The sequence below is a fragment of the Ictalurus furcatus genome, chromosome 2 (genome assembly GCF_023375685.1).
Source record: "Ictalurus furcatus strain D&B chromosome 2, Billie_1.0, whole genome shotgun sequence".
Taxonomy (NCBI): domain Eukaryota; kingdom Metazoa; phylum Chordata; class Actinopteri; order Siluriformes; family Ictaluridae; genus Ictalurus; species Ictalurus furcatus.
Genome location: NC_071256.1, coordinates 28,950,619 through 28,968,153, shown reverse-complemented (window position 1 = coordinate 28,968,153; position 17,535 = coordinate 28,950,619). Strand labels below are relative to the sequence as shown.

Below are 17,535 nucleotides of genomic sequence, written 5' to 3'. Positions count from 1 at the left end.
CACAAATCTCCGCAGCCATGAGAAAAATTAATTTTAGGAAGTCTCGTTGAAACATGCAAATTAACATGAGTATAATTTAGACTGTGTGAAAATTGTGTAATTTTTGTTTTTTATTATTATATTACATTATTAATACACTGTATTATATTTTATTTATCATAAGCATCAAAATATTTTAAGATAAGGATCCAATATGAATGGATTACATTTATGGCATTTGGCAGACACCCCTATCCAGAGCTACTTACATTTATCTCATTTTATACAACTGAACAGTTGAGAGTTAAGGGCCTTGCTCAAGGGCCCAGCAGTGGCAGTTGGCAGTGCTAGGATTTGAACTCATGACCATCCAATCAGAAGTCCAATGTCTTAAGCACTGAGCTACCACTTCCACTTCCATGGAATAACCTCGTTTGTCATGATCTCATTATCAAACTATATAATCTCACTGAAACCAGACAGTTGTAAAATTGGAAAAACACCACCTGGTCTTTTTCCACTCTTCACCTATCCAGGATTGATTATCCTGTGCCCACTGTAGCCTCTGATTCTTGTTCTTGGTTGACCCGATGTGGTCTTCTGCTGTTGTAGCCCATCCACCTCAAGATTCAACATGTCGTGTTTTCTGACATGCTTTTCTGCTCACCACGGTTGTAAAGAAGGGTTATTTTAGTTGCTGCTAGCTTTAACCAGTCGCACAATTCTCCTCTGATCTTTCTCATCAATGTGGAGTTTCTACCTTTTTTTGTTTTTCACATCATTCAGTGTAAACTCTATAGATTTCCTTTCATTAAAAAAACTCGAGTACAGTTTTGAAAACTAGTATGTAAATGAGCAGGTTTGAGAACCCTACTATATTTTCTTCTGGAGTTAGCAGGCTTAAATCAAAGTGGAATACCAAGCACAAGATTTTGTGGATTAATGTAAATAATTATTTTAGGCGCACATAAACACTTGCTGTTCTCAAAATATACTGGTTAAAATGTTTCCACATTTCAACAACTGCACGTTCCTGTAGGTTCATTCTGTATAACATCAAGAAAATCAGACCCTATCTCACCGAACAGGCTACACAGATACTAGTCCAGGCTGTTGTCATATCAAAACTGGACTACTGCGACTCACTACTCTCGGGCCTCCCGGACCAGCTCCATCAAACCCCTTCAGATGATTCAGAATGCAGCAGCACGCATCATCTTCGACTAGCCCAAAAGAACCCGTGTCACACCCCTCTTCATCTCCCTCCACTGGGTTCAGGTCAAATTCAAGGCCTTTATGCTAATGTACAAGACCTAGTCTGGAACAGCACCCCCCTACCTCAACTCTCTCCTGAAGGCTTACGTTCTCTCATGCAATCTGCGATCGATTAACGACCAACGTTTAGTAGTGCCTACTCAGCGTGGGTCAAGGTCCCTTTCCAGAAACTTCACAGTATCTGTCCTTCAGTGGTGGAATGAACTTCCAACCTCAATCCGGACCGCAGAATCTGTCACTATCTTCAAAAAGCAGCTAAAGACCCACCTCTTCCGTGAATACCTAACTAACCCCTAAAATGCCAACCCCACATTATTTATTATTAAATTAAAAAAAAAAAAAAAAAAAACTTTCTCTGGCTCTTACACCTCTATTCTGCGCACTTTGCTTCTCTAGAACTCAATTATAAGATCTTGCATGGTAGCACTACTTGTATTGTTCTCCGCTCGATATATATCGCTTTGCTTGTATTTCCTCATTTGTAAGTCACTTTGGATAAAAGCATCTGCTAAATGAATAAATATAAATGTACTGATTAAAAATGTCTCAGTAACAGCATGTCTTCTTTGACTGCAGAACATCCATTTCACCAGCGTGTCACCAATATGTGCTTTGAATGAAGTTTTGGCGTGCGCCAGACGAACTTGTTAAGTGACTCAAAGATTTCAACTTAAAGATTTTCTAACACAAAAGACACAAAGCAAACAACCTATAACTATAGTTTTCCTTCTCAAAACACATTTCCATAACTAAAAACAGTATAAACAGTTCCAGTATCAAAAACAGTATATTGATTTGTTTATACATGGAACCCTGTTAAGCATGCAAGCAAATTTCATTTCATATCAAAGAATTCACATGAAACCTTAAGAGGTTTTTATTGTTTTATTGTACACACACACACACCATTTCATAACACTAGCACGCGAATGTGCTAAGCCTTGCTCCAAAACATTCCCTAAAAATATTTAAAGTAAAACAATCAAAAATACAGAAAATTATATATGTTAGAAAACCAGCTCTTCAGGGATGTGTGTACTGGTTCCATGATGCCTTAAGGCCTAGATAAAATGTCCAAATCAAATCTGATTTTTCTGTTTCATGACTTCATGGTGCTTGTACATAGTCTTCGATTATCTCCAGTTTCACATGTGAAACCTCACACACAATAAGATACAGCACTTTAACCCAATGTTCCTGTGTGAAGGAAATTCAGGAAAATGCTGAGGAAAAAAAAAAAGGAAACCCTAGGATTGAGGTACACCACAATACAGTAATGTACACCTATTAAGTACATTTCCTCTACCCCAAATTTTAAATTCAGCTGTATTTTACAATAATGCTTTGTAATCTGGGATTTACATTATTGACCATCCTGATAATCAGACTTTTAATGTTGTTGAACAAATTAGTGACTTAAGTGACTGTCAAACTTAAGAAATAGCCATCAATAAGTCTGTCATAACTGGTTGCCTTGTTCATTTAATATCAAAATAATAATAATAAAAAAAAATCAGAATAAGTTCTTAAGTTTCGTAATCCACAAATGGTGAACAGTTCCACAGTGTACGATTGACACAATCTGCTAGAGAGTATACTGTAAACATTTTTTATGAGGAATTTTAATGCTTTGTATTTCCAGGTGAAAGTCCTGTATAATATCTTGTACACCTCCAGTGTAACAGCAGGACTGCCAGAATGGACAACCTTCACCTAAAATCAAATCAGAATGAAAACTAGCAAACCCAAGTAGGAAGCCACTCTCAGCAACACCAAATTTTAAAAATAATGCTATACATCAGGGTCATGTGAAAGGCACAGAGGTATGCCTATGCTGAAATCCAGGGTGTGAAATGCAGTGGGAGGTGTTTAAGACCCAGCGGGCACCTGCTGGATAGATGGGTCACTCTCGGAGTTTTGGCAGAACGAGTCAGGGAGTTGCTTGGCATACTCAACCAGCTCGTATGACTCACGTATATCTGACAGACCGAACCAGAACACAATCCAGCAGCCGTCCACGAAGCTGCCATCACAGTGCTTGAAGTACCTGAGGAATAGAAATTGGGACGTGAGAGAGAATGAGAAGAAGGATAGCTACGGCTGGTATCTCTTTATGCTGGAGTGCAGGTTAAACAGAAGAGTAAAAGTAAGAAAAGAAAAAAAAAGTAAACAGGAAAATTTGAACTAAAATTCTATTCTAGTTCAGTTTAATCACAACCTGGATACAAACTCAACAGTGGGGCATCTTTAATTTAAACAACGTGCTGCTATAGTAAATTTATAATCATTCAGTAAATCAGATGGACTGTTCCACTCTCAGAAATAAAGGTACCAGACGGTACTTTTCCTTGTCACTGGGGTGGTACCATCAAGGGTACATCTGTAATATTTGGCTCAACGGTTAAAACTCTGGGTTACTGATCAGAAGGTCAGGGGTTCAAGTCCCAGTGCTGCCACAGTTGGACACTTGAGCAAGGCCCTTAACCCTCTCTGCCCAACTTCCTAACAAGCTGGGATATGCGAAGAAAAGTATTTCACTGTGCTGTAATGTATACGTGACAAATAAAGGCTTCTTCTTCTACAGAAGATACTTTTACTTAAGAAGGTGCATGTTACCAAACTTTAATTAGCTTTCAGAGTAAAGCTTTAAAAAGTATATCGGTGGTCCTTAAGACCCAAATATGTACCTTTAACTATTATTAGAGCAGTGCCGTGGGTAGCACTGACTTGTGTTGCACGTCTGGTTCAATACTGAGCTAAGGTTACTCTCTGTCTGGAGTGTCTCATGTTCTCCCTGTGCCCTTGTGGGTTTCCTGGTTTCCTCCCACTGCCCAAAAACAGCATGATGTATATGATATATTACCCCTATGTGTAAATGGTTGGTGCGCTGTAATGGACCAGTGTGGAATCTAGGACATTTTGGGAACAGCGCGGAGTTTGTTAACCAAAACAACATTTCCAGAATGTTATAAAATGATTCCCAAAAATAACCAAAGCTGAGTCAAATGCCAACTGTGTTTGCTGGATTAACAATTATATAAATAACGCAAATAGCTCTGACTACAGTTGATTAAAATGTTATTTTATACGATCCTGAGCTCAGGTTACTGCCTGTGTAAAGTTTCAGATCTTCCCCCCATGGTTGTATGGGTTTCCTCTGGGTTCTCTGGTTTCCTCCCGCCTTCCAAAAACATACAGTTAAGCAGACCGGCTACACTAAACTGCACAAACCAGGATAAAGCGATTACTGTAGGTGTATGAATTTAAAAAGGTACATATATACATATATAAATACACACACATACATACATATTATACATATATAAATACACACACATACATACATATTATATATCATTCATGTTAGTTTCACATGTGTGTGTGTGTGTGTGTGTGTGTGTGTGTGTGTGTGTGTTGTCTCTAACTCACCACGGGTTGATACGATTGGTCGCACGGGATCTCCAGAAAAGCCTGTCCAGGTCCTGGCGAATACACTCCCACAGGATCTGACTGGTGCCCTGCCCCTGTTTACTGTCACTCACCACAAATTTATCCAAATACAGAATCCCACTGCTGACCGGCTCTGTGGTGATGATGGCTGCTGCGCTGTACCTGAGGAGCAGAAAGTTCACAACACAGTACTACTCGCAAAATTCATCCAACTACATAAAGTTCTTTTACCGACTTCTTTTAAAGGATACGCTGCTTTACTTGTGTGTACAGCATATTTGAATAAAAGACTGAGGATGCAAGTAAAGGTAATGTTACCCTTCTGACAGATAGATGGAATGAAGTCTGTCCTTAAGAGAGCTGATGTAATCTTCCTTTAGTGTCTTCCCAAAAGACTGGTCAATCAGAGACAGGAGACGGTCCATGTCTATGCCCTCAAGGCTGCTGTACCTGACAGAAAGTGACAATCATCTCGTAAAATGTCAACAGCATCCTCTAAGGTCAGGCTCATCTAGTCCCTCATACATTTATTCAACTATGTATACAGTCATGTGGAAAAATAAGTACACCCCAAAGAAATTGTTGGGTTTTTTTGGACATATTTGGACAAACATTTGATCCTCTTTGAAACAGTGCCTATTAATAAAGGTGATGCACTATCCACGGACATAAAATTGACATTTTGTGTCAAAAAAATTGACATTTAAATGAACAAAACACAGATGAGTCACATGGAAAAATAAGTATACCCTTACATTTATAACACCTTCAAATCCATTCAAGATTGGGTGCCAGTGATTAGAACTTGCTTAGGGAATGCCGGTTTTTTGCACAATTATTCAAAATGCCTACAAGAAGTTATTTCTGCTAAAGGAGGGAATACTAGCTTCGGAGGCCAAGGGTGTACTCACTTTTTCCACAGACGAATATCATACCTATTGATATTTCTGTTAAATAAATGATTAAATAAGCAAAATTTCCTTGTGGTTTATTTCCCTGAAGTACATCAACTTCATTAATAGGTACTGTTTCAAAGATGAGCAAATGTTTGCTTGTCCAAATACGTCAAAAAAGCCAACAATTTCAATGGGGTGTACTTATTTTTCCCCACATGACTGTACTTGGAGTACATTCAGAAAATACTGATACCACCCAGATATTGAGAAATACCATAATTCACTATTACAGGTTTTCACAAGGTTTTGTAAATTAAAACAAAATGAAATATCACTCGTGTTAAGACCAGATGCAACGACGCTTGAAATTGTTTTCACTGATTAAAATTTAAGTGGCCGGACATGACTTGAGATGGGCCACCTCTATCTATATTAAGCCCCACAGCTGACAGTTTGACTCAAATGAATTGTCCATAGAGGATAGCATTTCTGCACTGATCTGTAGAAGAACACTCCAGTCTATATTATTCTTAAATGGAAAAAGTTTTTTTTTTTTTTAACACCAAGAACTCTTGAGATCCTGCTTGGAGATCGAAGAACCTAAAACAACAGAAAGAAGCCATTCCTCAGTAAAAATCACATGACTTCATCGCTTGGAGTTTGCCACCGGGCACCTAATGGAGTCTCAAGCCAAGAGAAACAAGATTCTAATGGTCTGATTAAACCTAAATGAATCTTTGCCCTGAATTCCAAGAATTCCATCTTGAAGAAACCAGGCACCAAATTCATCTCAACATTACAGCTTCTAGTGGACCAAAATACAGACACTTCAAATCATAGTCAAGACATCTCTGTACAGATCTAAAAACAATGTTCCCCATCCAATCTGACAGTACTCAAGAGGAAGATCCCCAAGTTCAACTTTGTCAAGCTTGTAGCATCAAACCCACGAAGACTGCCAAAGTGCTTCAACAAAGTAATGAGTAAAATGGTCGGAATACTTATGATACTATTAGGATTTCTTCTTAGAATAAATTTACAAAACATGTTTCTACTTGAAAATCTCTTTATGCTTGGATTTGGTAGGTTCCAGTTGAACAGATTTTGCACAAATAATTATGCTTAATAAAAAGATCATATACAATTGTCTATTTAAATTTAGATAACGATATTTTGGCTAAAATAGTAATCCCGAATCTTTATTAAAATGAATCAAATTAAAACCACATACTTGTGAATGGGATCTCCATTTTTGAACAAGGTGCCAGAACCTGTAAAAGATAAAATGGCATTTTCAATGACCTAGAATTCAAACCACTTTGCAAAAGCATATCAGATATGCTCTTCAATGCATGTACATAAGAACTGACATTCCAAACCCTAATTTTCAAGGGTTTCAAAATAAGGGTTTAATACTGCAACTAAAAGAAGCCACTTTACTGCGAAGTCGTGTATTTATGAAAAAAAAAAAAAGAAAAAAGAGGGGAAAAAAAGAAAAGAAAAAAAAAAGGATGGAGGTCAAGCAGCTCACTGGTTGCTGGGTTGCTGAGGGTTGCTGACCTTTCCCTTTCCTCTAAAAATAGCCAGTTCAGTTCCAGCATATCTGTTACAGTTCACTCAGCGTACATTTACATTATATGGAATTACACTGAGACATTACTGGCATATTAGTCCTCCTTTCCTAGTATGCTTAATACCACAGTAATTCCGAAGAATTTAATACCTTAAATACATTCAAGAAATTTTTACAGTAGCTATCAAAATTATTCAACCCCCATTGTAAATCAGGTTTATTGTCAAAATGTAGAGACTTTCAGCTGTTTGCAATGAACAAATCAAACAAAAGCAATTGAAATTCTTCAACACAACAAATGCTTCAAGTGGTTTCCCCAAATTCAACTGAAAATGCAACTTATAATGACTTCTCTAGTCTCAAAATTACTCAACCCCTTCATGGCAGGCATCTTTAGTACTTAGTAGAGCACTCTTTTGCTGTTATGACCTGCTGCAAACGACATGCACAGCTTCTAGCAGCGTTCTTGAGGAATCTTAGCCCATTCCTCATGACCAACGACCTCCAGTTCAGTAATATTCTTGGGTTTGAGTACCACCCCAGTAAACATTTAAATGCTGCCCACAAAATGAACTTTGAACCTGTGTTCTATGTTAAAATCATTTGGTGGCATTAAAAGATTAAGAAAAAAAGCTAGCTTCTGTTATATCAAAATAAAAAAGGGGGAAAAACAAAGAAATAAACTTCAGTTCATTAGCAAACTGAAAATTAAAATGAGTGTTCTGAATCACAGTTATATATATATATATATATATATAAAAAAAAAACTAACTATGCTGTTTTACCTTGCAACCAATAACCTCCTGAAAAATTGACAAAAATGGCACTAAAGTTTTTTTAAATCTCAACAGGTTACTGATCTACCTGGCTAAGAAAATGTGACTGTAAATTGTGTATCTGCGTGTCTCACCTTTATGACTGAAGAGTTCGGTGAGCAGTGTGTTAGCTGAAGTGATGACTGCTGAGCTCTCTGGACTGAGCTGGTTGAGGAGGTGAGCGATAGCGTTGACCTGCCTGCGCTCTTGCACACACAGCCACTCAGCCGAGGACAAGAGCGGCAGGTCACTCGGCAGGGACACCGTACCCAGCACCTGAAACACACACACACACACACACACACATACACAATGAATCAACTTACTAAAGAAACGATGAACAAGCAGACAAGTGTAAAGTGGCAGATTAGACAAGACATGGTCCTGCAATTTTCCTGCAAAGTTCCCAGTGATTTAATAATAAATGACTGTATAAACAGATCAAGTTGATGACTGTGAGGTGATCACACTAACACACCTACACTTACCTTTAGGTTCTGGTTACAGAGGCCCCCCCAGCTGTTCAGGAACATGACTTTGAGGGGTTGGAGTGCTCGAGAGATGGCTACGGTGACGTCGACTGAATTGAGGAGAGTGGAGCAGCCGGTTGTATCACAGCCAACAGGGCACACCAGGGGAATAGCGCCGCAGTCCAGACTCCACTGAAGCATGGTTGTGTCTACCACGATAGAGGCAGCACCACTAGAACACAGACAGAGCAACAACTGAGAACTAGTTACACAGAAGCCTCAAAATATTACTTGCTCATGATCCAAGCGGAATGTATATGCGTGTCTGTTAGGATGGTTTAAAAGGCATTTTGGTGAGGGTGCTGACGAACCTGCTGCAGTGTTGAGGTTCCTGAAGTCGCAGCATTGACTCTGCACTGAAGAAAGGAATGACGCTAGCCGAGCTACACTGCAAGGCCTCAGCAAGAGCTTGGCAATATTTAATCAGTACAGTTCTGGAGTCAGAGGAAACAGGTCCATTTGGTACACAGTTTTCTTTCATCAGCTCAGGAGGAAGCCCCATTACCACCACGGTCTTCATATCCATGCGCTGCAGGAAGGACAAGCCGAACGCCAGGCTCTGCACCATCTCACAGCTCTTGAACACTGATGGGTCGATCTGGACACACCGGATGAAATGTTATTCAAGTTCTGCTGTGCCTGCCTTGTCAGCTTTTAAAGCACGTCTCTTTAAGCAAAGTATTTATCAGTGTGTCCAGCTGCGGAAATAGATGACCTGTACGAGATTTTGCAGAGTTATTTTGTGATTGTTGTGGCGAAAAATGCTTGAAATTGCTGCAGCGTTTTTTCTAAATTTACAACGCAACTTCAGAGTTTTTCTGTGAAAACTACTAGAATTGGCGAAATTTACAATCGCACAAAATTGTTCTGCACGAAAGTCTTTCACAGTGAGGTTTGTTGGTAAATGAGACCTTTTAGCTGTACTCATGTTCGACGCATGTAAATGGAAGAGGGCTTTGGCTGAATGCGTGTTGTGATCACGTCACATGACACCTCTTGGCCCAAACCTGCAGAAAATCTGTGGTAATTTTGAAAAAATACTGCAAGCGCCTTTTGTTCAACTAATTTAAGGAACCTGTTGGTGAAAAAAACATTTTTTTCCTATGCATTAACATTGTATTTTCCATGAGAAGAAAGAGGTTATCTGGAATTACAAGCACTTTCAGCTCATCAACTTTCATACTCATACCAGGTGCGTCTGAGCAACAGTTCTTCTGAAATTCTTTAATAGCCATCTCACAAAACATCATGTTCATTTGGAGCCATAATCAAAAAACAAGAACACTAAATAAACTGAAAAGGATTTATTATTATTATTACTACTACTAGTAGTAAAAATAGTAATACTACTACCACCACCATCATCATTCTAGCCTTGCTATACAGCCTACTGATTTATACTCTATAAATTACTATAATATAATAATGACTATCGTCATTTTATTAGGTATGCCTGCCATATAAATGCACTTGTGTACGGTACACAGTTAGTGATTAATGTGTGTGATGTGGTGCACAAGCTGTCAGTCCATCTTTACCATGTTCATCAATATAAAAAAGAACAGTCATATGATGACCACTGATCAGATATTAAAAGAACATCCAGGCTGGGACAGGCAGTGTTCTTTCGTGTTCTTTTTCTCTCTTTCTCTCTTTCTCACTCTCTCCCCCCAAATGAAACTGAACTCTGCAGACACAATCATATGCGAGTTTAATGTGGATTCATGTTCAGTGCTACTTCAAATAAATGTTTAAATATTACAGTAATTTAGAAAAAAAGAAGAATATTTTAATAAGCTGCTGTCCTACTGTACCATACAGCGACTTATTGTTTGCTCTTGGTTAGTGGTCATAGTGAAATAGACTTATTTATTGATATAGGCCTAATATAAAAATTTATTTCATAATATTAGACAATAAATTACATTATTATTATTATTATTATTATTATTATTATTATTATAGTAGTAGTAGTAGCAGTAGTAGTGGTCTATTTGGTGGGGGGGTGATTAGATGTGGGTTGATGTTAGTACTAAAATATAAAGTTTCAGTTCTGATTGAGGAGATGTACAACTCAGTGATGAAGCTCTCCTACACTGCACCCAGACGAAGCCCCCGGACTAGCTAAAATGCTGTCTTGATTGTTTTATATTCTTGTCATACTGTTCTTCTGTTTCTGTTTGCCTATTTTACAAATATGACTTGATATCTGTTCAGTGCTACTTTGAATAAAGATACTTAAAAAGCATTTATGTTTCTGTACTGTGCTTTATTTTTATTCTTGGTCTAACCATCAGTAAGCCTGTTTGTTATGATGTGGCTTGTTTTGGGCCGGGTGTGGTGGTGGTCCGCTAAGGGCCAGAAAGTGCAGGGCCACTTTAGTCCCAGTCCACCAATGATTATTGCTATTAATGTTAAATAATGTATGCTGAAAATTTAAATATCGATGTTTAACACTGAAATGAGGACCTCATTCCTAGATTTTGCCTATGGCCCCCAAATCACTAACTCCTCCCCTGCTAAAGGGGATCTCGTATGAGCGATAAAGGGTTTACCGAGCTTGCGTGCTCACTACTGCTTAATAAACGTGTGTTGAGTCAGTATCTCGAACGTTTCAATATTTTAAGTGACATATGCACATATTTATTGAGGAATTAGGGACATTCCTCAAATTACATCCTTCAAATAAAGTAAGTAAGGCTTGCTAGGAAAAATGTTTAGGGAAACAGACAGTGACAAAAATATTTCAGAATTAGTGTTATTTGACGGTGAATTAATTTTTTGCTGTTATTAGTTGCCCAAGGAGTAAAATGCAAAATGATGGGTGTGAGATTGAAATAAAATACGCTGACATTCATTAAAAGGTGTGTTTTACCCTGTTATTGTATTATAAATCAGACCCTGGTGTGTTGTACCCAGTTATTGTATTATAATCAGACCCTGGTGTGTTGTACCCCGTTATTATATTATAATCAGACCCTGGTGTGTTGTACCCTGTTATTGTATTATAATCAGACCCCGGTGTGTTGTACCCCATTATTATATTATAATCAGACCCCGGTTTATCGCATTATAACCAGACCCCGGTGTGTTGTACCCCGTTATTATATTATAATCAGACCCCGCTTTATTGTATTATAATCAGACCCCGGTGTGTTGTACCCCGTTATTATATTATAATCAGACCCCGGTTTATTGTATTATAATCAGACCCTGGTGTGTTGTACCCTGTTATTGTATTATAATCAGACCCTGGTGTGTTGTACCCCATTATTATATTATAATCAGACCCCGGTTTATCGTATTATAACCAGACCCTGGTTTATCATATTACAATCAGACCCAGGTATGTTGTACCCCGTTATTGTATTATAAATCAGACCCTGGTGTGTTGTACCCCGTTATTATATTATAATCAGACCCCGGTTTATCGTGTTATAATCAGACCCTGGTGTGTTGTACCCCGTTATTCTATTATAAATCAGACCCTAGTGTGTTGTACCCAGTTATTATATTATAATCAGACCCCGGTTTATCGTGTTATAATCAGACCCTGGTGTGTTGTACCCCGTTATTCTATTATAAATCAGACCCTAGTGTGTTGTACCCAGTTATTATATTATAATCAGACCCCGGTTTATCGTATTATAATCAGACCCTGGTGTGTTGTACCCCGTTATTGTATTATAAATCAGACCGTGGTGTGTTGTACCCCGTTATTGTATTATAAATCAGACCCTGGTGTGTTGTACCCCGTTATTGTATTATAAATCAGACCCTGGTGTGTTGTACCCTGTTATATTATAATCAGACCCCGGTGTGTTGTACCCTGTTATTGTATTATAAGCAGACGCTGGCTCCACAGCAATATATATATAGTGCTGGGGCAAAATTTTTTGTCTGAGATAAAAGGCACATGTGTCATTTTTCTATTTAAAAAAAAAAATAAATAAAAACAGACTAGAGTAGTGGTGGAAATGACCCCTGGAAGTGACCCCGGAAGTGACCCCGGAAGTGACCCTGACAAATAATAAAGTCCAGGTCTGACCAGCTACCACTCAGACCACAGTCCAGGCTGGGTAAACTGGTACAGTACTGGAGAGTGCTGGGAGAAAGGAAACGCCACTGGATTTCTGAATGATCACTACTAATGCTACACTGTAGACAAGTTATTTTTTAAGAAATGCAATTAGAAAAGTTTCGTATGTATTGATCAGGTTAGTGAAAGTTAGTTGATTGACCAGCTCAGTCTGTGGTTAGGCAGCTGGTCAGACATAGTGTAAGTTTGTGTATAAAATAAATGAAGCTAGTTTGATGTGAGTTTGTCTCCAGCTTATTGAACTCATTGTAAATAAACTTCGCATACTCACCTCCAGTACGGCGAAAGCAGGCGCTTTACACACACTAGCTCTCTGAAATTGCGTCAGCCAGTAGCGAGCTTCCCGCGGATCCCCGCCGACTTCATTGAGAAACGCTTTAACGTCCCGGTAGACCAGCGTGCGGTTCGACCACACACCGCGCTCCGAGAGCGGGATGAAGCCGGCCGCGTCCAGCTGCGTCTGAACGGGAGTCTTGTTAGCAGAGACGGCGGAGCTGACTGACAGCATGCGCCGCTGAATTTTGGCGAGTTTCCGCTGACCCGTGTTCTGCTGCGGCTGAACGAGAGGCGGCGCCGGTTTCGACAAAAACTGGCCGGCCATTACAATAGCCCTACAGCCAGACGCCCCGCCGTTTACTTTAGCCATGAGGTGGTCAACTAAGTCGTGTCCGGTGAAGCGAACTCCTGTTTCTCCCAGCTGTCAATTCGGTATTTTCGCCTATGCTATGCTAACCTGCGAGCACATTTGTAGCTCCTAATTTGTCTACACGAAGGCGTGGCCACAACCGGTAACCACACCTCTTTTACATGAGGGTTCGAGATATGTCCACGTGCAGTGCCGCAGCAGCCAAGTATGTATCGCTGCAGCCCAGAGACCTCTAAGTGGGAGGTACTTACCGCCAAGTGGGAGGTGCTTACCTCAAAGTGGGAGGCACTTACGCCGAAAGTGGGCGGGGTTTCATACATGGGCGGGATTTAGGAGAAAAACCAAAAGTGATGGCAAGTATGCGGAAATCCCGAATCGCGCCGAGTGCAAAGGTCAATGATGACGAAACACTTTTTTTTTAATTTAAAACTAAATATTAACACTTTTTCTTGTAGTTTTAATTTAATTTCTTACAGCTTTGTCGTTATTGTATGCATGCCCAATGCCATTCTATTTGAAGACTGAAGTTGATATAATAATTGTCTAGTATTAAATATTAATTAAAATTCAACAGTATCAAAATAGAAATAAACTTAAAACATGATATAACTGCACTCAGTGAGGTGAATGTGTAACAACATTATAACCAACAGTTTTTTTTTTTTTACCTCTGTATTTTTTAAAGCCCTGCATACGGCCATGGGTGCACATCAGGCTACACCATAGGACAGGGGTTCCCAAACTTCTCCAGAGCAAGGCCCCCCAAATGGCATTAACATTTGACCGAGGCCCCCCTTTTGCAAGATGTCTTTAAAACACATTTAAAATACAGACTTCTGAATATATCCCCCTTTTTTGTTAATAATTACATCTTACATCTTTACATTAAATTACATTAGGAATTGATTGTGTGTGCATGTGGTTGTCTGAGAGTGAGAAAGAAAAAATCATGTATTTAGTTATTTTTCACACCAAATTGTTGAGGCCCCGGGCCCCCGGCCCCCACTTTGAAAACCACTGCCGTAGGCTACACATAGGTCCAACACAGAAGTATAAATCGTGTGTCTGAAATTGCAGGAGAAGTTGTCAACTGTTTTGCCTCTGAGAGACTTGAATTATAAAATTGTGCAGTAGCCAGTGTATCCCATTTCTGTTAGAATTGAATGTCTTTGATTTTTCTACTTGTGTTCATTAGATGCTGTCAGAAAGAACCCATTAACATCAAGGGCAACAAATGCTGAGATTGAGATGGTCATGAAAAGGTGGCAGCAGAAGGCTTCAGACCGTGAAGGAGGACGGAGTAGGGGAAACAAACAGTAGCTTGCCCTTGAGTTACACATTACATTACATTTACATTACATTCGAACTGATCATCTGTTCTAAATGTTAAATTCACGTTTTTGTTTTGTTAATCTATGTCATTGTTTTAAAAGTTAATGCTTAATGTAATGTAATTCTTGAAATTTGATGGACTGCAAAATATTTTTATACAGTTTTATTATTTTGAGTTGAACTTAATTTTTTTAAATCATTAATTTAAGCTGCTTTATTGTTATTTTAATTGAATATGACAATTTTGAATGAATGAATTATGAAAAAATTAATGTGGTAATTTAATAACGTCTGGGCCAAATCCGGGTCACACATTATTTCTATTCACAATAGTGTATGGGCCAGATCTGGGCCACATCCATTAGTTCTGCGTTTACAGTGTGTGGGCCAGGCCGAGCACCCAGGCGTATACTGGGCCAGAACTAAAGCAAGTATTTGTTATGGTGGTAAAAGCATTATCTATACCAGTGGTTTTCAAAGTAGGGGCCGCCAGAGGGCGCCCGGGGGGGCCTCGACAATTTGGCGTGAAAATAAATAAATACATGATTTTTTCTTTCTCACTCTGACAACCACACACACACACACACACACACACACACACACACACACAATCAATTCATAATATAATGTAAAGATGTAAGATGTAATTATTAATTTTAAAAAAGGGGGATATATTCAGAAGTCTGTATTTTAATGTGTTTTAAAGACATCTTGCAAAAGGGGGGCCTCGGTCAAATGTTAATGCCATTTGGGGGGCCTTGCCCTGGAAAAGTTTGGGAACCCCTGATCTATACAACTATTTAAGATATTTTATAATACATAAAAGAGATTGCACTGAATTGAAAAATGGTTTCCTTCTTGAAAAAAAACCCAGCCTTTTTTGTTATTCATATGAATGCAAAACTAGCACTTTTGGCTAAATAGAGCACACATATGGATTATGTAATAGTAGGTGTGTTTTATCCAGCAATAATAATTTGTCTGTGTTATCAAACAGTTAATGGTACATTTTTAAACTATATGTAAGTTTTTGTTAGGTTTCTATTAATTACTTAAGCTCTTCAAGTTCATATAGGTTTCTTTAGTGGAAACATATGTGGCTGCCAAGTGGATGGATGGATGACTGTATTTCCCAAATATGCTGTCAATCATCTCCTACAACCTGACTGTACTGGCCTCAGTAGGGTATGTGGAGAGAATCTTCTCCAGGATGGCAAATTAATGGAGTGATGTCCATAACCGGTGCTATGTGGAGCGCATGAGGAATGATCTCACTCAACTCTCACACAAATGCTCTGTGCAAACCTTCAGTCATTTTGAAGGACAAGTGATTGCTTAAGGCAGCACGGAGTGATTAAAAAGTACTCATGGAAGAGCAAGTAGTGAGGAAAGAAAAATAATTCCTGTCTCCAGGAGGAGTCTGACTGACTTAAACACTGAAAGAGACACAAAGAGACACTTTTCCTGACTAGCTGACTGACTGACTGATTAAAATGCTCAATGGAGAGAGATGAAATGAACTGTTCCAGAGAAATACATGTATTACATATATGTTTTTTTCTTAAATACACTTAGATTTCTTTCTGTGAGATTGTCAATTTCTTTTTGTTGATTTCTTGTTTATATGTTTCCTTGTAGCAAATGACATATGAAGGGTGAAAATCAAAGTTAAAATCAAGTTGTTTTGTGATGGAGCCTAATAAATTAGGCTATATAAAACGTAATTAAAACGTTCTTAGAGAGTTTAAACTGGGTTGGCACTGGACAGGAAACCCAGGGGGCAGTGTTTATCCTTTGAAATAGTTCCTTTTTTTGTCTTACAGCCTGAAATCAAAACCATTCAAGTAACGTAAAAAGGCAACAGTTCGTAAATTAAAAAAACAATAAAACAAAAGAAAACTAGAATAATAGAGTTGGAAAAGTGATCAGATCCCATGATTTAATTTTGTGCTCGAACTGGAGGATGCTGTGAGCCTCCCGCTCTCGCTCACACTCCTAAAACGCACACATGGTTGAAAAGATGTTCAAACTCGAGTGCTTAATGTTAGAGTCGGGGTACTCGATCCCTGACTCAGACTCGAGTCCGGACTCGAGTCCAATCATGAACGAACTCAGACTTGTCACACACTCGGGTAAATTTGTACTTGAACTTGACACGGACTCTGACATTTTGGAATTGGACATTTTTCCAAGTACAGTCGAGCACGCGTCATGTGTAACAGGAAAAGAAAGATAAAAAATAAGTAGCAACATAAAATTAAGATAACAAGAAATTAACAAATGTCTCCCTGCCTGACCAGGGGGCGTTCTGTGCAAGTGCTCAGAAAGCCGCCTCATCGTGCGAGTACCGAATGGACTCTATGCACAACCGTTTCCGCGTTTTGTCTCAGCCAGATCAGTTACATCCGGTGCCGTGCCGGAAGCCGTTTTCACTACTGGTAATAACTGTGTTATTGATGGCGCAGGAGAGTATGACATATTACACTCAATTTTTTAATGACTGAATGACTTTAATCGTATTGTGAGGCACTTAGCTGTTACACCCAACAGTAAGAAGGAGAAGGGCTTCCAATGATATATTTTGAGTTACTAAGTCTCCGTTTCTGACAGTTCATAGCTGTCTTTGCATTATTTGTATTTATTTATCTAATTAAAATGTACTCTATACAATAAATTATCTGCACTTGCATCCACTTCCTCCTCCAGTCCATGACAACTTGAGTACATGGTTCACTGTAATAGTACATTTTTTAGTATAGTTAAATCATAGCACATTTACTTGAGTTTAAATGTTTTTTTAACCTTCATTACATTTCATTTTAATCCCTGTTGCAGAGTAAAAAAAGAAAAAAAGATGCATTTAAACATAGTTGAACTTTGAGGAGGTCTCACATAACAGGACACAACAATGTTTGGCCGAACTGCTGTCTTCCTGCTGTT

General features: G+C 38.7%; 1 protein-coding gene across 1 annotated transcript; it reads right to left on the bottom strand.

Annotated features, from left to right (window-relative positions):
• Nucleotides 1–521: 521 nt before the first annotated feature.
• On the bottom strand, nt 522–13,447 carry nags (N-acetylglutamate synthase). Its single transcript, XM_053613053.1, has 8 exons — nt 12,889–13,447; nt 8,830–9,116; nt 8,477–8,690; nt 8,084–8,264; nt 6,832–6,871; nt 5,023–5,154; nt 4,684–4,866; nt 522–3,301 (listed from the first exon to the last, which is right to left on the bottom strand). The coding sequence occupies exons 1-8, from the start codon at nt 13,261–13,263 to the stop codon at nt 3,124–3,126; spliced, it is 1,590 nt and encodes a 529-aa protein (XP_053469028.1). The 5' UTR covers nt 13,264–13,447; the 3' UTR covers nt 522–3,123.
• Between the last annotated feature and the right edge of the window lie 4,088 nt (nt 13,448–17,535).

Bases quoted from the DNA above. Each gene is read 5' to 3' on its own strand.
- nags (XM_053613053.1), bottom strand. From the start codon at position 13,263: ATGGCTAAAGTAAACGGCGGGGCGTCTGGCTGTAGGGCTATTGTAATG. The intron at 5,155-6,831 runs GTATGTGGTTTT...ACTTTCTGTCAG, and splicing joins AATGGAGATCCCATTCACAA to GTACAGCAGCCTTGAGGGCA. The intron at 3,302-4,683 runs GTGAGTTAGAGA...TCTATTCCTCAG, and splicing joins ACCAATCGTATCAACCCGTG to GTACTTCAAGCACTGTGATG.